This window comes from Mauremys mutica, chromosome 21 (assembly GCF_020497125.1).
Source record: "Mauremys mutica isolate MM-2020 ecotype Southern chromosome 21, ASM2049712v1, whole genome shotgun sequence".
Taxonomy (NCBI): domain Eukaryota; kingdom Metazoa; phylum Chordata; order Testudines; family Geoemydidae; genus Mauremys; species Mauremys mutica.
This window is the reverse complement of record NC_059092.1, coordinates 7,396,568-7,418,859: the sequence shown is the minus strand read 5'-3', so window position 1 is coordinate 7,418,859 and position 22,292 is coordinate 7,396,568. Positions and strand designations below refer to the sequence as shown.

The 22,292-nt window shown below is 49.3% G+C and overlaps 1 protein-coding gene across 4 annotated transcripts in view; it reads right to left on the bottom strand.

Annotated features, from left to right (window-relative positions):
• DVL1 (dishevelled segment polarity protein 1) overlaps positions 1-22,292 on the bottom strand; it is a 169,524-nt gene that overhangs the window by 61,609 nt on the left and 85,623 nt on the right. For all 4 annotated transcript variants that reach the window (XM_044996561.1, XM_044996557.1, XM_044996558.1 and 1 more), the window contains exons 3-4: positions 11,665-11,786; positions 1,071-1,183 (exon numbers count right to left, since the gene is read on the bottom strand). In XM_044996561.1, the coding sequence (XP_044852496.1) occupies positions 1,071-1,183; positions 11,665-11,786 (235 nt within the window). The remainder of the gene's footprint in view (positions 1-1,070; positions 1,184-11,664; positions 11,787-22,292) is intronic.

Sequence of the window (22,292 nt, the reverse complement as noted above, 5' to 3'; positions counted from 1 at the left end):
TAAAATCTGTGGTCATGTGGGATTTTACAGCTGGCACTTACAGCGCCCATCACGGCCACACAGAACTTCATACTCCTTCACACAACGGGCAGGGCTGTGCATACACAGGTTTACATGTCTTGGGCTGAGTCCAGAGGCAGCACCAGCATCAAGTCTGATGAGATGCGTCAGTTACGCCGCTCGGGGGTTGGAGGCAGGTAAGGAGTTCGGGGGAAATCTAAGAGAGCACTGAAGGCGGTGTCCCGAGATAAACCAAGAGCTGAGAGTTGCACCAGGCTACCTAAATAGAATATGGTGCATACACACCCACGACCCCAGCGAAACACCAATGGGAGGCTGGGAGCCAATGACAGACCTGGTGCAGTTAGTGCCAGCAGCTTTTTCTGTATATGTATTAAAAAAAGTGCTAGAACTGGTTGAAACAAAGGGGGCAAAATGAGGAGACAAAAGGGGGTGGGGAATAGACGCATTTTCATCCAAAATAGAAATCTGGAATATTCTGACCAGCTCTAAAATGCCCTTTGTCTCCACTGCAATATAAATAATCAGCAGAAGCAAAGCTGGGACCTGTCTTCTAAACGCTGGAGCCATTTGTGCAAATTTCGCAATAGGATTTCCCCCCACCCCCCTTCACTTCACTGGAGAGCGCTCGGGCTAACAGGGAAGTACAGGAGCTCCCGGCTCCGTACCATGCTTCCCTGTCCTTTATCACAGGGGGCCTCAACCTTTTCCTCTCCCCACCCCATGCTATAAAAACTCCACAGCCCACCTGTTCCATAACAACTGGTTTGCTGCATATAAAAGCCAGGGCTGGCGTTAAGGGGGTAGCAACCCGGGTGGCAGGGTGACGGGGCCTCGACTTTCTGCCCTGGGCCTCAGTGAGCCTAATGCCAGCGGAGCCTCTGAAACGAGTTCACAGCCCCCCAGGGGCCTTGGACCCCTGCTTGAGAACTGCTGCTACCATCTTTTTTAAAGGCACAGGAACCAGAGCCTCGTCTCTCAGTGGGTGGGGGGTCGCAACGGGGCTCCAGAATGATGCTGTAGATAGATAAAAGGGACACAGGGCTTACCGTCTTCATGGCCTTCCCTGTTCCGCCGCCGGTGTCTCTCTCGCCTGTGGCTAACAACCGACTCCGTTCCTGTTTCGTTGTCCAGTCCGTCTCGACTGCTGGCAGCATTCGGGCTGTGAGAGACAAGGGGGCAGAAGACAGTCAAGGGTCACACACCACCTCACTAAAAACAAACCTGCCGACGCGCTTAGTGTCCAGGAAGGGTGCTGGCTTCGCAGCCCCCGAGACTGAATACAGAGGACAGGTACAACACAGTGCAAGCTTCCCACAGACTGATCCGTGAGGGCCCACTGGAGCCGAGCTAGAGGACGAGGGGACAGATTGGTCTCCCTGCCTTGGGAATGCCCAGAAAGCATCATGCTTTCATTGAACAAAGCAGGCTCAGACCCTCTAGTTTAGATTGTGGTCCCAATGGTCTTGATGTTGGGATGAGAGAGGGGATTGTTTCCACGTGAATCTTAGCAGATCCGTGGCACGCTTTGGAGAGGCCAGCGGGAAGGCAGCTTTGACTGGTTACACATTCACACAGCAGCTGGAGACTCCAGTTCACGTTTCCACAGCGCCCTGCCAGGAGCCTGACCATCAGGGAGGCGGCACAAATGCACCTCGGGCCAGCCTAACTCAGGTGAGAAAACACCACAGGGACTCTTGTGGAAAGAGTCGTTAGTTCTCACATATACTTCTACCTCTGAACACACAACCGCCCTCTCCCAATGCCCCTCAATATTCTCCACAGATCAAGGATCCAAGAGACATTCACAAGGGTGTCTGAGCTACTCCAGTAATGCTGACAGTCCAGTGGCGTGTTTCTCTGGAGAAGTAGCTATTGGGTCATTCTGAAAGGACTGCTAGACACTCGCTGTCCCTCTCAGGTATCCCTAGGGTAGCCATGAGTCTCCCTGCTGCAAAGCAGACACAATTCACCTGCTGCATGCACCCTCCGCTGTCACTCACCATCCTGAGGGCTCAGTCACACGGTGCATGGGCCCCCAACCTTTACAGCAACACCCCGTTTGGAGTTAGCAGCTTGCCAAAGGGCATAAACCACAACTGAGCACAGCCCCCTTTATGGCAGCCTTGCGGCCTAGGAAGACCCCGAGTCCCAGAATTCATTGCCGAGATACAGAGGAATGAAGGAAACAGGCTAGAGCATGCTGGGACTCACAGTCACTCCAGGCTGCAAAGCCACATTAGAGAGGAGGCTGGTTGCCTGACAACACCATGTCATCCGCCAATCCTTATGTTACCGCAGGGACCACTGTTAGAATTCAGCAGTGCAGATTCCCTCCAAACCCTTACAGGGTACCGGCTCCAGGCACTGTATTGAGTCACGTTCTATTCCTCGCAGCCGACTTACCCTAGACCTTCCTCCACCAGCCCATAGTCTGCCCCCCGCCCCCATGTTCTGCCTTTTCCCTGCTGGTTTGGGGCAGGAGGGAGAGAGCAGGGGAGTCAGGTTATGTTGGGCGAACAACGTCAAGGGGCAAGAGCGGAAAAGGAGCCAGCTGGGATTTAACTAAGCCAAAGCCCTGGGCAGCTGCGAGCCCTACGCTTCCCTCTTCTGCGACAGCGCCTCCAGGAGCCACCTGTCCACTCCAGCAATTTGCCAGTGCCCAGGTTGTCAGTGGAAACATTGGTATGTAAGTCAGGGAAGAATTCGGCCTCTAAGACTTAAGGCCACATTATGAATCTAGACAAAACGGAGCAATACTGGCTCCCTACTCCCAGCCTTCAGGGGGCTGCTCCTCAATACAGCTGAGCAAGGTTGCCCATCACCCCTAGTTTAAATCACTACGCCAAACTGCAGCCTTTGCTAGCCCGTCACTGGGCTGTAATACAGAGCACTGTGCATATAACCCCGTTTACGAGCAACCGTCTGTTTCAAGACCACTGCTGAGGAAATGCCAAAGTGAAGCTGGTCGGAGCAGAGGGGATGTGCCCCCCCCCCCGCGTCTCCCCAAACAGCATTAGCTTGGCTGCATACTTCTCCCTTCAGGCTCAATGGGTTTTATGGCGCCCTGTCATTCTTACGTTTCATAAACCGCACCGGAGCACTCATGTGGAAGGCAATAAGAAAAGCCTCCCAGAGGCCATAGCTCATTTTAATGGACTGATTTGTGGAAATTGACCTGTAGCTCCTGAGAACGCCGACTTAACAGGATCTGATGTAGCAATGCGCCACTGTGCAGCTAGGGGCTGGAATGGCTTCGCTGAGAAAGGGTCCCCCCACCCACAGTCCCCTCAGATACCCACCCATCAAACAAGCTGCCCCGGCTTGCAGACACGCTATGCAGCTGAGAGTTACATTTCATGTGCGTCTCTCGTAGTTGCTTTTATGGCCATCATCGCAATGGTATCCCAGCTCCACACAGCCGTCAACAGATTTATTCTCACAACATCCCGGGAGGTAAGAAAGTGCTATCACCCCCCTCTCATAGATGGGGAAGTGAGGCAGAGAGTCTAAAAGGTACGTCTACACTTTGAGCTGGTGGTAAATTCCAGCCGAGGAGACATACCCGCGCTAGCTAAAACTCCGGTTTGAGGAGACAAATTACCTCTAAGGGTAGATGTACCCCCAGAGACTTGCCCAGGTCACACAGGGTGTCCGTGGCATAACTGGAAATCGAACCCAGGACTTCAGAGTCTTGGTGGAGGGCCCTACCTGGCAGGTCTCCCCTTGCTTCCCTCAGATTGCTGCATTAGCATTTTGAGGTGCTTTTCACCAAAGGATCTCAAACGGAACATCCTTGCTTCACTAATAGATAAAATAAGGCACAAAGTAATTGCTAATTTGGGGGGGGATCCAATTTTTGACACCCTACGGTAGGGTCTGAATTCCAGCAGCACTGAAAACATGCAGCTCCCATTGATCTCAACAGGAGATGGGGAGGGTGTCATCACTGCTGAAAATTAGGCCCTGATGCAGTGTATCTAAAGTTGAGCATGTAAGAATGGAGGCACCCAAAATCAGAGAACATATTTTAAAACATGGGCTCAAAAGAGAGCCAGAAATACATCCCAGATCTCTCTCATCCCAGGTCCTTCTCTGAACCACGAGAAAACACCGTTGTTGCCACCAATGAGCCGAATGACAGTCCAGTAACATGAAATATTGGTCTTAGGGACAAAAAAAAATGTTTTACAAAAATCACACTAGTAGTTACGCCTCAGCAATACATGTTCCAACACTGACTCACCAGTTTGTCCCTATCAGAGACTGAACGGATCGCTCTAGTCTAAGAGCAGGTCACGAGAGGATAAATTGCATGCAGAGAATGCAATACAATGGATACAGTTAATGACACTATGACGTGCTCTATTGATTACATGGATTCAAAAGGCAAAACTGTTATACAACTACTGTAGACCATCAAGGGAGCTGAACAGCGTATGTGTAATAAGTGTATAGAAGACTTAAAAGAGGGCTAAAAGTCAATTATATGGGCATCTATTTAACATCGATTTTCCTCCTTTTCCCGGGGGTTTCTGTTTTATGTTCCACACGATGGTGAAATGGGGTAAAACCATTCAATGAAACAGGTTAATCTTACTCAGCCACTCCATAGCAGCTTCCGGCTGAGGTTCTCAGACATTTTGCAAACACTAGTTAAGCCCAATAATCCCCATGTGGGATAGGCAAGTATATCCCCATTTTACAGAGGGAGAAACTGAGGCAAAGTGAGGTTAAAGGATTTGTCTGTGACAATCAGGAACAGAACCCAGGTCTGGACACACTGCCTGTGCTCAAATCACAAGACCATTTCCCACCCAAAACAAGAGGAAAGGATGTCTGAAATCCACCAGTCTGAGCCCAGTGTTCTCTCCCTGGAATCACAGGGAACTGACCATGAAGGATACGCCCATCCAGCAATAGATGACTCCTGCTCAGTGCTCCAAGGAGGAGGTAAAAACTCCTTTTAGCCCCCACCAATATGGCCAATGGGGAAGGGAATTAGGTCCCCAAATGAAATTTGGTCATCAGTTCAACATTTACATGCACCAAAGGGGCTCAGAGAAGCATCCTAACATTTGATACTTAGAGGAACAGAAAACTCTGCACCGTTTGAGTTTGCTCCTAACTACCATAGTACAGGGAGCCATGAGGTACAGTGGATAAAGTACCGGATTGGGACTCTGGAGATCCGAGTTCTATCCCAATCCTGCCACTACCACAAGAGAAGGGATTTAATTGTTCTGTGCCTCCGTTTCTCAATCTGTGCATGGGAGATTATGTTTACCCAGCTGTGCACAGTGCTTTCAGACCAGGGGATGGAAGATGGTTAATGTGAAATACTAGCAATAATCTACAGAGGTGCCTCTCAGATCTCAGCGGTTATGCCACAGACCAGGACATACGCTGAGGGGAAAAAAAAAAAAAAAAAGAGACAAAAGCAGCACCAAGTCAACCAAAACACCAAGCTCTGTAAAACCAGTGCATAACTTAAAGCTGATCCTTGACAGCCAGAAACTGCTCAAGCAGCATATGCTGCGGAAGGAATCCCCCAGCTTCTCATTAAGGCTGAAGAAACACAGGAGATGCCCTACCAGTTTCACATGTGTGCATATCTCTATTGCTAGAATGAGCCGGGCACGTCAAACAGAAAGCGCAGGACAAGAGACACAAGCACACTGCTTGGCACCGATGCTAATTCTTTTCCGCAGGAGCTGTAAAAATTAAATTCTTTGAGGAGAAAGGCTGGCGCCTGAGCGGTCCTCTCTTTCCATATTGAGAAACCCAGGACAACAATCAAAGGCTACATCAAATCCTCCTCACTCAAACCCGCATGGGGACAACTGAAAGCGAGCAGGAAACCCACAAGATCTCTATGGACTTTCCTCAGGGTAGAAATTCAGAAGGGACCATGCTAGCACCTTCCAAACCTGAGTAAATGGGCCCCCAATGCCGCTTTGCCAAGGTGTTTTAGTCATGACCAACAGTTCCTCCTGCTGCTACAGTCCTGCACACCCACAGCTGTGCCACCATGCTTCAGTCCTGAGCCACAATCCCCCCGGGATGCTAGTCCGGGAACTGGCTATTAATTATAACAACGTGACAGCTGTGTGGTCAAACCGGGACTTGCCCGACACCAACAGACTCCTTTTGCTTGCAGCGTAAGCTGATGCAGGCATGCACCCCGTGTAAAACACAACATGACAGACCTGCTGTAATCGCCTCCTGCAGCTGTGCACCACACACTTCCCTTTGATGAAGGAGCTGCACTTAAGTATCCATCACACGCAGAGGCCCCGATTCAGGACAGGATGTCAGCATGTGCTTAGTCCCAAAGGCACTTAACCATGACCTGAAGTGCTGTCCTGAACAGGTGTGCTTTTCTCTTTTGGGTCCACTTATCACAGGGGGTAAGGGGGTGGGGGGAAAGAAAGATTCCCTTCCTCCCTAAACAAAGATGGACATCAGCTGGTTTTCCAGGCCTTCATCATTCAACCTCAGCAGCACCATCTAGTGAGTGCAGGCAGTTAGCATGCATCGCTACACAGCTCACTGGCAATCGGACACTCAAAGGCTGCCTGAGAAATCTCTACCTTGGAACGGTGGCTCTGCTGGTTTTCTCTCTCGCTGCTGGACTGTCGGGTTTACTTGCCAACGTGAAAGGAGCACGCCGTGGATGTGTGAGGGCAGGGATACTGGGCCAGGCCCCCCACTGGGGTAAATCAGCAATGCTCCATTGATGTGACTGGAGCGATGCCCATTTACACCCTGTGAGTAAATGACCCCAGCTTGCAAAGCTCTGAAGTGATCATTTTCTAATCAGATTTGTATAGCTTCCGCTCCCACAGTATCTGAGCACCTCACAATCTTTAGCGTGTTGTTCCTCACAGCCCCCCTGGGAAGCCGGGCAGGGGTACTGTCGTGCATTTGGTGAACACAGACTATGCTGACAGGAGAGTGCTCAGAATAATTACTCCACCTCAATGAGAGGTGGAAGTTATGTTGGCGGGAGAGCGTCTCCCACAGACAGAGCACGGTGTGGACAGCATGCTAAGTCGATCTAACTTACACCGCTGAGGGAGGTGGCTTTTTCACACCCCTGAGCAACGTAACTTGCATCAATTTAAGCAGTAGTATAGACAAGCCCTGCGGCACAGAAAGATTAAGCGATTTGCCCAAGGTCGCACAGGAAGTCTGTGGCAGAGCAAGGAATTGAGCCCAGGTCTCCTGAGTTGCAGACTAGAGTTCTAACCACTGGACCGTCCTCCAGGCAGTTGAGTTAACACCACACAAAAGCAATGTGTTATTTGTGCCCTCTCTGAGCTGCTCGTGGTGCCAAGCAACTGCAACTGCATTCAAATACAATGAAAAGCATCAGGAAAAAAATAACCTTTTTGAATCCAGCCAAAAATAAATCCAAAAGGTTGGGCTAGGACCAAAAAAAAACCAAAAACCCCAAAACCTACAGCAATGGTGAGGCAGCTGGTGTGTTTATCATTCTGACCAGTATTATCTCACTGTTGTGTTGCCTGCCAACCCCTCTGTCGCCATTAATCCATCTCCTCATCAGCTAAGCTCTTTGGGGGCACTGACTGTCTTTTCTCTGTGACTGTACAGCACCTAGCACCGTGGGGTGCCGAACAGTCACAGAACAAACACAGTCGGTGCCCCAAAGAGCTTACGATCGGGGCCCCTGGGTGATGCAATTAATAAATACAACCATCACCAGAAAAGGGAGGGAGAAGAGAAGCAACAGACATCGGGCCAGTGGCGGTTATACGAAAATAAACACCTCTGAAAAGAACAAAGAATGCAGGTCACGTTTAGAAGATTGAAGGTGGGGGAGAAGGAATCCTGGACCACACCGACGTTGAAAAAAGACCCAGGGGTCCTGACAGATCACTAGTTGCACGTGAGTTCCCAGGGCAATGCTGTAGCTAACTGGGTGAATGAATGCAATCCTCAGCTGTATAAGCAGAGGGAGATCAAGCAGTAGGCAGACAAGGGTATACGGTGTTAGCGAGACCATTAGCGGAACACTGTGTCCCGTTCTTGTGTCCGCTCTTCAAGAAGAACGTTGAGAAAGTGGAAAGGGTCCAGAAACGATTCAAGGTCTGGAAAACACGCCTTATCGAGAGAGGTTTCAGAAGCTCAGTCCCTCAGTCCAAGAGAAGGTTAGCGGTGACTATCACTCTCTACAGGTAGCTGCACGGGGCAGATGTCCGATAACGGATGGCTCTTTAATCTAGCAGAAAGTGGCTGGAAGCAGACGCTAAAGAAGTTCAGACTAGAAATAAGGCACAGCTCTTTAGCAGGGAGGATAATTGTCCATTGGGACAACTTACCCAGGGGTGCGTTGGGTTCTCCGTCACTTGCAGGCTTTTGAAATCAAGATGGGACGTCTTTCTACAAGATATGCCCTAGCTAAGCAGAAGTTCTTGGCTTGATGCAGAGGTTACTGGGCGAGGTTCTCTGGCCCGTGCTAGGCAGGAAGTCAAACAAGAGGATCAGACCAGTCCCTGCTGGCCTTAAAATCTACAACTATGAAATAGAAAAAGGAACTGACACAGGTATCAAGGGGGGGAGCAATTCCTACCCTAAAAAGCCCTCCCCTTGCAGGGGCTGGGACAAAAGGGGAATCCCAGGCCAGCAGGCGGAGTGCAAGTGCAGAGATCTGTCCATGACAGGCTGCCACGGAACTGAACCGCAAACCTCTCATCAGACTTCAGGGGAAGAACTCGGGCTTTAAAACAACTCATCTGCCAACTTCCAGCCAACCCACCATGTTGCTTCCCAGGACCCTCTGCTCAGCAGCTGGCCAACGTTCCTGCATTCTCCCGGTCTGCTGAGGCCAAGCCCTGCCAGGGCCCGCACTCCAGGCAGCAGGAGCAAGCATACACAATGACGGGCCACACACTTGGCAGTTCCCCTCGTCTCACATACTCCCATGGCCGCCCACCCCACCAAACCCTCATGAGGCCATTGCTCCACTGGGCCAAAAAAGCCAAGCATTTGCATTTCTTCTCCATCCCCGATTTCTCCACGCTGCTGTTTGTTCAGACAGCTGGCTCAACGCCTCCGTGTGCAGCGACAGCAAGTATTGTTTAGTAGTTAGAACACAAGCCTGGGAGCCAGGACCTCCCGGCTTCTCTGCCTGACTCACCGCGTGAGACCTTGGGCAAGCCACGTCACCTCGTTGTGTCTCAGTTTGTCCAGCTGCGAAATGGGGATCTCAGCCCCTACCTTCCAGGAGCGCTGGGAAGCATGATGCCCCATTGACAAAGTCCTGGGAGTTCGACAGATGGCAGCAGGTGCAATAGAAGAGCACAGCTGAATAAAACGGCATCTTTAAAGCACAGGGGGTAAAAACAGGGAGTGCTGCACGCGTGGCCCTGTGCCACGAGTTTGAGGGGGTGTTTTTAAAAGGTACAGTTCAAGCGTTCGAAAACCATCACATATTTCTATATATAGGTCAGGAAGAAAGAACTAGTTATGCTCGCAGGTCATGTGACTGCAATTGTACAAGCTACTCGCCTGCAAGGAAAGCAAAGCTTGGTCACAAGAGGGCAGCATAACCCTTGCGAGAAAGGCAGGCAAGGTGAGCATCCCTGGGATTTCTGGTCCCCTCCAGAATGCAATAATTGGAGACATACCAATCTCCTAGAACTGGAAGGGACCTTGAAAGGTCATTGAGTCCAGCCCCCTGCCTTCATTAGCAGGACCAATTTTTGCCTCAGATCCCTAAGTGGCCTCTGCAAGGATTGAACTCACAACCCTGTGTTTAGCAGGCCAATGCTCAAACCACTGGGTGCTTAGCCCCTCCACCCAGATAACGGGCTCTCCCAGGCATCAGACATCCCAGAAAGCAGGGGTGGGGGAAGGAGGAGGGAACATGAGAACAGCAGGAAAGGACACTGGGTTTGCCTCTTTGAATACTGAGTCATTGGCTCACTGGCACTGGGGTTCGGCTCCCGCCGCTTCCTTACTGGGGACCTGTTAATGTCACCAATGCGGAGCCAAATGCAAAGGGCAGAGTCAGCAGCGGAACAAACGGAACAGCTGTTAACTCCGCTGCGCCAGGGGCTGCCTGCCTGCCGTTCGGGCCTTGCAGCACAAAGCCTGTCAAAGAAGCGAAGTGGAGAGATGTCCCGGCATCAGCATCAATGCACCGAGCATGGGGCATTTGGGATGCCAGGCACAAGGAGAGGCCAGAGGTACTGAGAGCTCACTTGGCTTCCAAGAGAATAAAATGGGCAAACACGAGGGTTTCACGCAGCGGGTCGTTCACTTGATCAGGCCGGATGGGTCAATATAGCAAGAGAAAAAGCGCTGAATTTTGAGCTAGATAAGCCTGGGGCTGACAGCCCTAGAGACCGACGGCTTCTGTTTTTCTGAAGGGAGGCAGAGCGGTCTGGTGGTCACAGCAAGGGGGGCAAAGGGGTCAGAACTCCTGGGGGGTTCTATTCGCACTTCCAGGAGGCAGTGTGGCTTAGTGGTTAGAACATGGGTCTGGGCGTCCGGCACTTTGCTTTCTAGTTCTGATGCGGATACTAACTTGACCTTGGGGAAAATGCCACTTAACGTCTCCGTGCGTCGGATTTCCCAGCGGTTTCACTCACGTCAGAAGCGAGAATAATTCACTCTGTTGACAAATGGCGAGGGGCCTGAGAGGCAAGATTCGGATCCGGATTCCAACCGCCCCAAAGGACTGGTGCACAGGGCGGCAGTTTTGAATCTGGGTTTGGGAGTTGGATTCACTGGGTTACAGGGAAAGGAACCAGCAGCAAAATTCAGGACTGCACTGATCTGGGGTTTCAGTTCAGGCCCAAATCTAAAACTACAGGGCAGAACCTCAGCTCTCAAGCACGGCTCGCCTTTGGGGGAAAATACTTGCTGTTCCCTGGAACAGAGCAGAAGGATCACTGGATACTTTAAGGATCAGAGGGGTAACCGTGTTAGTCTGGATCTGCAAAAAGCAACAAAGAGTCCATCTGACGAAGTGGGTTTTCACCCACGAAAGCTCATGCTCCAATACGTCTGTTAGTCTATGAAGTGCCACAGGACACTGTCACTGGATACTTGAAAACAGCATATAAAAGACTATGGTCCGGATCTTCTCAATCCCCACGCAAGTCAATGGAGTCATCCTAGATTCACACTGGGAGGATCTGGCCCTGCACGTATTGCTGCAGGTAACGAGGCTGCTATTTCCACCAACGTACGTTGCATTACATACAGTCGAGGTGATAGCGTGGGGGCGGGGAGCATTATTCCTTATGCAAATTGCTGCTCATTATAATAACGTTCTGCTGCCTGTGTGAGCTACATAATTATATGGCACGCGGTAATAGAAGGTTGTCATCCACCTGCCAGGCAAAGCATTTACATTCCTCCCCTTCTCTCCCCCACGGTGGGTTTCAACATGACAAGCAATACGGTAACTTCATTTCAATGATGGTGTTTTTCCTCCCATCCCCCCTTTGATTCCCCAATGAGCACAGCATTAGCAAAACAATAAATAAAACACGTGGGAAGCACCTAACCCTGGGTGCTGAGAGCCGGGGAAGGGGAAGGCAGAGAGGTGGGGGAAGAGCCAGGCGAGTATTTTGCATCCCTGGATTAGAAAGCATAGCTTGGCCTTACTGAAACGAGGGAGGCCGTGAGTCTCCGATGCCACCCGTTCTCTCGATGGGAGGAGGGAGGTCCGTGTGGCTTTCAGTGCACTGGGAGCCCGTGTCGGAGTGGGAGCTTTCAGCCAGGACCAGCTGCAATAGAGCGGGGAAAAAAAGGGAGAATTAGATACACTCATACAGGTTTCCATGCCCTGACGTAAGGCACTCAGATGCCCCCGATAGGTACCCTATGAATGTCTAGATAGATTAGAGGGGGAGAGAACTGCTTGGCATCGGATTCTGATGGCTCTTTGCCAATCGGTCACAAAAGCCAGATCACTTTGGGTCCGAACATGAAACAAACTGGTAGAGCTTCGTGCAAAGCCCCTACGAGAGCCACAAACCTGCAGCTGACTCAAAGCAAGACTGGCGTTGCTGGGCGGGGAGTGCGTTTTGAGAGACCTCTGCAGCGTCCTTTGAGTTTCCTAAGGAAACTTGTGGCCCTTAGCAGGTCACTGGGACTGAACAAAATCCCTGGAATCCTCCCAGGCCTTCAGGAACCCTTAGGAAACACATGCACAGGAATGCACTGAGGGACTTTGCAGAATGCCCTGCCTTCAGTGACCGCTTTACCACCACGGGTTCAATCAGCCCCCCATGCTCACAAGGAAAATCAAAGGCTGCAAAATCACATGGCCCAAACGCAAGGAATTTCTCTGTCCGTTCCCGTGGCAAGCGCTCATGTGCAAGGTGCTGAAGACTGCAGACTGGATCCCGGCTGTATGCACCCAGCCATGGTTTGTTACACCCCCACCCCACCCCCTGAAGACTGGGAAAAAATTCAAAATCTGGGTCCAGATCCAATTCCATGGCTAGCCCTTATTTTATACAAAAGCCCCAGCCTGAACACCTGGGAACTTTAGGAGGTAGACCTGAAATCCCAAGCTGGGGCTGAGTTTTGTGATTTAGGCCCATCTCCATTATAAATGTCAAGGTCATTCCTCAACAATGCCATAAAATCCTCATACAGGCAGAAACAAATTGCAGCCAGTTTAAAAATCCAGAGGCTCCCTAAAGATTCGGGGCTCTTTTTTTTTTTTTTACTTCGCAGGCTGCGCGCTCTCAATAGTCCGTAATGGCCTGAAACCTTCTGTAAAACAATGTTGCTATAAACGACTGCGTACAAAACCCCTTTAATGCCGACATCTGCATTCACGGAAGCTACAGGCTGCTGGCAGGCAGCCAGTCAGGGGAGCAGGGAAGGATGCAAAGGACTCCACGTAGAACACTCATGTGAAAATGGGTAATTGAAGAAAAGCTACAGCAATCAATCTTCTCACCACAAATAACAGGCAGCTAGACACAGCCCGGTGTGTCTGAGGCTTATTATACATTCCATTCCCATTACAGGGGTGTATAAATTCTGCAGATCACCACCACGCTGCCGCTTCTCATTTTCCACTTCCTATCAACGGGAGGAAGCCTCGTGTATATGGATAACAGGGATATTAGGGTTACACAAAAGACGCATTGGGTCCAGTCCTGTTCCACCAAACTCAGCGGATGAAACTCCCATGGGCTTTTGCGCCTGCAGAATCAGGCCCTTTGAGAGTGAGCCAATCCCGTGCCCTTGTTCCTAACTCAGAACCTTATGTTGACGGACACTGGAGGACGTTTGAAGTTGGAGACTTATACTAACCAAATCTGATTTATCGTATTTACGTTTACACATTCTCCAAGGTTTTGGAGGCCAATGTCTTTCAGACTATTCCCCATCACCACCACCCTTTTTTTTGGCAGAGCCAGCTGAAGCAAGGGCTACTTCCATCTTTCTAAAACCTTGCTAGCGTTGGAGAAAGCCACAGTTAAAGCACACAACTGGGAATCAGATAACCCGGGTTCAATTCCTGGCTCTGACGGGGATTCTGTGCAGCCTTAAATGAGTCACTTAATTTCTCCCTGCCTCAGGTTTCCCCCTCAGGCTGGTGCGAGGTTAAATTCATTCATTAATGTTTGTAAATTGATTAGCAGCCCTTGGGTGGAAGGGGCCATAGCTGGATAAAGGACACTTAGAATCACACCTGAAGTAGTTTGGACCCAGTTTCCGCTCCAAACTAACCCCTGATGTTTGGGGATTTCAGATTAACGGGTCCGGTTTTGCTCCAACTTTATTTCCAACAGAAAGGGGCAAAAATAGGAGCAATATTTTTGTTTTAAAATATAGATTAGATTTATTTATTATTATTATTACTGTAAGGAAACAGCCCCTCGTCCCACGCTATCCAGGCCTCCACACATAAATTGGAGAACGCAGGAGGCAAAAAGGCTTGAAAACTTGTTCCATTTTTTGTTCACAATGGCACTTGTGCAAACTCCTCCCATTGCAGGATTGTATTTATAGCGTGGTCGCGCTTCGAGGCCCAAAAGGAGGAGAACAGAGTCCTGTTGTGCTCAGCCCTGTACGCACACAGCAAGAGACAGCCCCTGCCCCAAAAGAGCTTACAGGCCAAACAGACAATACCCAGGGTGGGAGAAAGGCAGTCTGAATAGCATCTTGAACAGATGGGAAACGGAGGCACAAAGCGTGGCAGAAACAGGAATTAATCTGGGATCTTCAGAGTCCCACCCAGTGCCTTGACTGTGAGAGAGCATCCTTCAGCCTCGTTTCATCGGGACCATTTTGTCCAGCGACAGGGAATTCGGATTAACCAGAAATGGCACCGAGGACGTTTCTTTCACATGGGCCACTGATCAGACGAGACGCCGACCATTTCTGGCCACGAGCTCCACTTGAACTAGAGGCGAGGGGGCCCATATCCTATTACCAATCCCTTAAACCATCTAAATCCCCTTCCCCAGTCCCTTCACACAAACACGATTAAGAAGCCTTTTAATTAAGTAGATGCGCTAATACTAACTCAGATTATCACCTCTCACTGAGAGGCCAGAGGTCTCCGTCTCTCTCCATTTGTAACGGGGCATAAAAGCTAAACACAGCTTCAACAAGCTTGACTGTAATTGGTTAATTTATCAAAGGCTAATCCTAATATAATTCTTGGGTAAATACTAGCCATCAGTGCAAATGGTGGGGGGGAAGGGAGGAAAACCGGTGGTCCTGGCAGGCAGCACGCAGTCCCGAAGGGGAATAGATCATAGTAACAAGCAGGCAGGAGACAGATGGACACAAAAAGGAGCAGTTTGAATACAAAACGGTTCTTCGGAGCCAGCTATATTACTCATCAGACTCATACATCACCCAAAGCGAGAGCGACGGGGGAAAATATGGAAGCGACACATAGCACGAGTGATCCAAATAACATGCCAACGGGAATCTGTTTAGCGCCAGGAAGGCACCTAGAAGGCATGGCAGTATTATGGAGACGGGGATGTGTGATGTTGTGCAGTCTATATGGTTTTATTAAAAATATGGTAATGAGTGAATATAATGCAACTGGAATATGCTTCATGCAAAAGGTCTCTTGTAAGGTATTTACAAAGCTTATAATCTACTGAGTGTGATCATCCTATTTGTATAAATGTACCACTCTTATATAAATTTCATATTTCTAGTCCCAGATACAATTCTGAGGGCCTATTGTAATTATGCAAAGTCTGGGCCACTAATGGTGGTTTGGAATCTTAATGGCTCCCATCAACCAGGACAACTGACTGGGGCTCTGTTTGCAAACAGGCCTTCCTGTGAGTCAGGCTGGGAGGAATGACGGCTTGGGGTCTGACAGTGACATGTGATCATGTCACATGAACTGGAATCCATCTTTAATCTGGTACTTTTCCAGTGGGGTGGGGGCAAACCCAGAGAGAGACACAAAGGATTCCCGCCTTATGCAAAAGATAAATAAAGGGGTGGAAGTGAACAAAAAAGAGGAGTCATCATGAAGAACCCCCTAGCTACCACCTGAGCTGGAACAAGAGCTGTACCAGGGGAAAGAATTGTGCCCAGGCCTAGAAGGGGTCCAGTCTGAGGGGAAAAACAAAACAAAAAACAAAAAAAACCTTACTGAAGCATTTCTGAGGGTGAGATTATCTGTATTCAGTTTAATTAGACATAGATTTGCGCATTTTATTTTATTTTGCTTGGTCATTTACTTTGTTCTGTCTGTTACTACCTGGAACCACTTAAATCCGACTTTCTGGATTTAATACAATCACATTTTACTTATTGATTAACTCAGAGTATGTGTTAATACCTGGGGGAAGCAAACAACTGTGCCTCTCTCTCTATCAGTGTTATAGAGGGCGAACAATTTATGAGTTTACCCTGCATAAGCTTTATACAGAGTAAAACGGATTTATTTGGGTTTAGACCCCATTGGGAGATGGCCATCTGAGTGCTAAAGACAAGTGCACTTCTGTGAGCTGATTTCAGGTAAACCTGCAGCTTTGGGGCAAGTAATTCAGACCCTGGGTCTGTGTTGGAGCAGACGGGAATGTCTGGCTCAGCAAGATAAGGTGCTGGAGTCCTGAGCTGGCAGGGAAAACAGGAGCAGAGGTAGTCCTGGCACATTAGTTGGCAGCTCCCAGGGGGGTTTCTGTGATCTAACCCGTCACAGGGTGCATCTCTGAGCAAGGCCTGTCCCTCAAGGAATCCCTCTGTGGGTGAGAACATTTGCACGGATCAAACCAAGGAACACAAAGGAAAAAAAATTGGGCGTAGACATGAGATCCGAACACTCCTCACGCCTGTCCCGCTCCCAAATCAGACCGAGCTACCCAGACCAGTCTAGCGCTATTTGCTCTGAAGCCGGAAGATGCAAAACTTTCTCCAGCCTTTCTACAGACGGGAACACCTGTCCTAACTATGTGCAGCCAAAACCAAAGAGGCCGAGCTGAGCTGACACCGAGATAAATCGCTTCCCAGGAAAAACGGCAGTGACACATTTCATCCAGGACTGTCAGTTACCCAGCAGCACACTGCCCTTGGTCTGACGAGCTAATTGTGCTGACACAGTGGCACAACAGCTGGGGCTCTGGTGCACACACTGAAGGTCGCTGTCAGCTTTGCCTGATGTTAGCCACGGGCTCTATTTTAGGCACAGTGCACCTGGGCTGGCATGTTCAAAGGGATACACTCATTTCCTATTGGCATTCGATAGGATCTGAGTTCCCAGCTCCCGTAGGCTGCTTTGATTGTGCCAGGCCCATTGGACAGTTATCGTTCTGCCCCTATAGGAGGTGCAGAAACAAGTACATACAGTGTTTTTCTTAGCTAATTTAGCTTCAGCAGCACCCTTGGGCGGTAGGATAAATATCAGCAGCCTCATTTTACAGATGGGGAAACTGAGGCACAGTGCCTAAGTGATTTGCCAGAGGTCACAGAGGTAATCAGTGGCAAGGTGGGATGGAACTCCGGAGATCCTGATCCCTATATGTAGACCATAAGACCACGCCACCACCCACTAGAGACAGAAGGCGGCTAGCCAAATGGCCTGTTCCATCCTTCCACCAATGCAGTGGTTTGATCCAAACCTACCACAGCCTGCCCAATTTGACTGGAAATTCTGCATGGACAAGCTCGCCCTATTGATTTCTGGTACCTCCTGTTGGCCGGCTTGCAAAGCCTGGAAGAAAGTCTTTGAGGATATCAGTTGTCAACTGAAAGTTAATTCCCACAAGAGGATTTAGAAGGGCCGACAGAGGGCAGCCCCTTCATTAGTCAGGAGCCTGGGGTTAAGCCTGGGTCTCTTCGGAAATGAAACACCTGCTCTCCAGGCAGGGAGACACATGATTATGGGAGTTGGTCAAAACTTGTTTAACTTTGAATTTGGTAGGGCAAGAAAATGGAGAACTCTTTCTCCGAGCTAGCGCAGGTGAAAAGGCGTATTACCTAATGGCGTATTACCTAACATCACCTAGTGGTTAGAGCACAGACCTGAGAGCCAGAACTCCTGGGTTCTAGCCTAAGTTCTGTCCTTGATCTGCTGTGAGACACTCGACAAGTGACCTAATTTGCTTCTCTATCAGCCCAGTGAGGATAACACCACCTCCCAGGGACTTGTGAAACCCAATGAATCAACATTTTAAGGCTTTGAAATCCTTGCTTCGTGCAAACTGTTTGCATCTCTAAAGGGAAGGGCTTAGCCCTGTAAAGCAATGAGGCAAAATCCTGCTGATTATTAGAGTTTGGATGGCCCAGCCTTGGGGAGAAAAGGGGAGGATGTGAAACTCAAACAGCTTCTTTGAGGATATTGGAAGTGTCAGGAAATCCCTCAAGTCTGGCAGCACCTGAAATGAGCTGAGAGTGAGACAGTTTAAAAGGGCTTCGGAAAGCGTTCTTGCTGCTCTGCAGATCTAGGGCCTGGAGGGTCCTGCAGGACTTTAGCAAAAGGCCTTGTTACAATATTAAAACAAAATCATTTGCTGGCCAGCTCCGTGCCGGCTGACAGCGGGTAGGGCACGCTCTGCCGTTCACCGAATCTTTCATCCTTCACCCCTCGACATCCACATTTGTGAGCATGGGAAATAAAGTGTCATTGGATATTTTGATGGCTCTAAACTAAATTAATGGGAATACGATGAAGGAGCTTTAGGAAAATACCCGCTGTGTGACTGCAGGAAAGGAAACCCGCCCCAGACGACAAAGGTGCAGTTGGATTAAGGCAATGGCTCAGGCTAGCTGGCCTTGCGCCGTGGTCGAATGGAGTGGAATTGGAAAAGTTACACATATGTACATCACCTAGCACAATGGGGTCCTGAAACTGGTTGGGGCCTTCCAATGCTACCGCAGTGCATGCGGTAAGAAAACAGCTGTCCCACTCCATCTGGAAAGCTCTTTGTCGTGACAGCACAAGGAAGGAAAGTGAGGATGTTACAGCGTTTGCTGAATCTGCACTCTGGGATCGAACAAAGGGCTCGTGTCATGCATTGGGGTGCAGGAAAATCTGTTCTCTGTCTTTTGCAAAGCTCATTAAGGATTCATCATTTCTTCCAACAACGAACGATGCCAGGCAGAGAGCTAAGTATCTGATCGGCTTCGCTTGAAGATAAATCACATCCCTTTCTCTTAGGGAGCTAGAGTGTAGCGCAAAATGCTCCAGTACTAGGTCATTTTGAAAGAAAAGAAAAAAACCCAAAAAGGTGGTATTCTGTTTGGGCATGATAGGCTTCTCAAAGCCTTTCCAGAAGAGCAGGGGTTGTTAACCCCAGCGTCCTGGCCAAATGCCAATTCCGATAATTACATTTTGCCCATCAAATTCCCCCTGCAGTTTCAACTGGATGCAGCATCCTGCTTCATTTCCTGCCTTATACTGCAGCCGTGCTGTGTGGTTACACAGCGTTTCTGTGCGCTGTGAAACAGCTGCTGTGTTCCACCCCAGAGAGGGCTGCATTTCAGTGATGGATGAAGCAGACTCTAAACATCTTTTGCTTATTTCGCAGGGGTGAGAATTAATAAATGTGTAACCAATTATAATTGTTGCTTAAAGTCTGTTTCATGAATTAACACAGTGAGATCCTCATATTGCTAAGATCTCACCAGAGCAGCTGCTATTAAATCTTTGCTGAGAGATGAGGAGAACTTACCCATTCTGTGTGAGCTACAGAAAGGGCCTGATTCTCCTCTCCCATTGGTAACGCTGCAGTATCTTTTATAGAGTCACTTCTGATTTACAGCAGCACAGGTGATACCCAGTGACAGGCTCAGAGGGCGCAGGTTAATACTGTGCAGCTTAGAAAAAGTCTATGGTAATAATATCCCCTGTGATCGTTGAACACTGATGGAAGCCTCGCCTTTCTTTCTGCATGCTAGGCATGTGTAAAGGACCTCCTGAAGGGTGGACTTGGACCTCGCACAGCTGATTGATCCTTGGTGTATTTCTAATCAAGTCAATGGAGCTACTCCATTACGCCGGGGTGAATCTGGCCCATCAGACAATATTCTGGCCATGACCTAGTCTTCTCTACACTAGTGGGGTTAATCAATTCAAATGTCCTTTAACCAATTAAAATGCAGCTGGCAACCAGAGGCAAAAGCAATTTAACTGAGTGACTGGGAGGCAGTGATCAAAGTTACCCCGATAATTTGCAGGGGTTAAAACTCAATCCAATCAAATGCCCGTATGGATGCACCCCACTGCCCCAGTCAGCCATCCCACCTGAAAGCTTAACATAGGTACACCAACTGATCACCCACATGCACATAAGTCCTAAGGTTCCCATTTGGAGTCAGAGATGTGACTAGTGCACTGGCTTGGGAGTCAGGACACCTGGGTTCTATTCCCACTTAGGCCACTGACCTTGTGTGACACCTCGGGCAAATCACTTCACCTCCCGTGCCTCAGTTTCCCACCACACCCTGTGTCATATTATTTAGACTATAAGCTCTTTGGCGCAGGGACTGTCTCTTGCTATGTGTTTGCACGGGGCCTAGGATGAGATTTGTTAAGTTGACCCACAATTGAGGCCATGCTGGGTTGGTGGGGGTGTTCCATAGTGCACTTTACTCTGCATCAATAGTTATTGCGCGCGTGGGTCTGAGAGCCTAAACACGCAGCTTCATTAGAAGTCTTATTTAAATCTCTCAGCTCTGCTGTGTGTAATGGAGCACTTGGCATCTGTGCCCCCTTAAGAACAAGGAGGGAGGGTGATAATAGCAGATGCATAAATACCTAATTAAGAAGAGCCGTTAGTCAGGATTTCTGCAGTCAATGCCGTAACTACCAGCTCTTGTTAGGGGCAGAAAGTCATTATTTCATATGAAGGCATAGCTCTATTGGCTGCCGAAGGCAAAGCCCCAGAGACGTGGCCCATTGTCCCCAGGAGCAGTAGTTATCAACCAGAGGTACATGTACCCCTGGGGGTACGCAGAGGTCTTCCAGGGGACACATCAACTCAGATTCTTGCCTAGTTTTACAACAGGCTACATAAAAAGCACTAGTGAAGTCCGTACAAACTACAGTTTCATACAATGATTTGTTTCTGCTGCTCTGTATACTATACACTGAGATGTAAGTACAATATTTATATTCCAGTGGATTTATTTTATAATTATGAGAAAATGAGCAATTTTTCAGAACTAGTGTGGCTGTGACTGATTTTGTAAGCAAGTGGTTTTTAAGTGAGGTGAAACTTGGGGGTACACCAGACAAATCAGGGGCACAGTAGTCGGGAAAGGTTGAGAACCAGTGCCCAGGAGCACTGCCTGTGTGGGCACCGATCCCGCAAAGGGATCCAACCCTCTGTCCGGATGGAGTCCCATCAAAGGCAACAGGGCTCCACAGACACACGCGGGTCTGCACAGGCAGATCAGGGACACGGGATTTACTTTAGTGCCTGGGACAGGAGACTGCCCCAAGGACAACCCAAACTACTCAGCAAATTGTGCTAATGGTTCACTAGGCAGGACGCTGCCCTCCAACCCTGCAAACCCCTATTACTGGGGGTTAGCGCTGTCACCAGTCCCTCACTGGGCTCCGGGTCAGGCTCCTAGGAACTATGCCAAGCACTTGCCGCTGCTATCAGAGGAGCTGTGCCCCTGGAGGTGTCTTTCAGATGATGCGAAAACACAGGCCTGACCACTTGTGGCTAGTTAAGATCCTGTGTCAGTTTCATAAGAATAGGACAATTTACCCAGGTATCCTGACCAAATTACAGTTGGAGTAACAACTTCCTTCCTCTTTATATTCCCCCTTCAGTTTCAGTAGCAAACGATACATTGGGTGGGCTCAAAATCCACAGGGAAATGTTTCGGCGTGGGCCCGTCTGTATTCAAGGCAGCGCAGAGGTCTCTCCCACTACGGCATTGAGGGGCAGATGAAAAAAAAAACACACGTCCATACAGTCTAGTCTATCTTGATGATCTTCACTGATGCCATATCCGACCCCCAGTGACTCCAGTGGGGTTTGGGTCAGACCCCAGCTCTACTGCTTGGTCTGTTCAAGAGATCTTTGGTGCAAAGACCATGTCGTCCTCATGCTACTTGGTGCCAAGAGCACTAACAATCATCCCATTTCCTATCAAGAAGTCGCCCGCCAACTTCAGCTCTTTCTCCAGATTTTTTGCAAAATATCTGGCCTCACTTCAAACTACTCTATTTCAAGAACACACTCTTCTCTCCACCCCCGGCACAATGGGAAAGCTCTAAAACGTCCTCGGTTGCAAAGCTTGGAGGAGCTCAGGTTAGCATGCCGCTGACTGTGTCTAATAAAACAGAATATCAGCCCATGATTCCTCAGCCCTGCATCTCCTCTGACATATGGCCAAGGGGAACGGACCATAACGAGGGTCTCGAAAGTGACTGGGGACAGCTGGGCTTCAGCGTTCACAGCCTTAGGGGGGTCTCCTCACCCCTTGGCAAAGCATGTAAGTGTAGGCAGGGCCATCTGCTTTCATCAGTGGGAAAACTGCTCCCTCCCCCTACCCTTCTCCAGTGTCTGTTTCATTTCTGTGGCTTGATATCTAGCAGGAAAAAAAAAGAGTCAAAACTAAGCTTTGATCTTTCCACCTAACCCCCATTCTGTCCCCTCAATGACAGTACCATTAGCATCTGCCTGAGTGACAGGAAGGCCTCAGGAGCCGCCTTCAACTCCTCTTCTGTCCTTGATTTTAACATCCCAGCTGGGTCCAAACCCCACCCCTTCTCCCTCCCACTTCTAAATCGAAGGCAGGACACAAGAGAGGAGGGTCCGGGAGCACAGGGGACA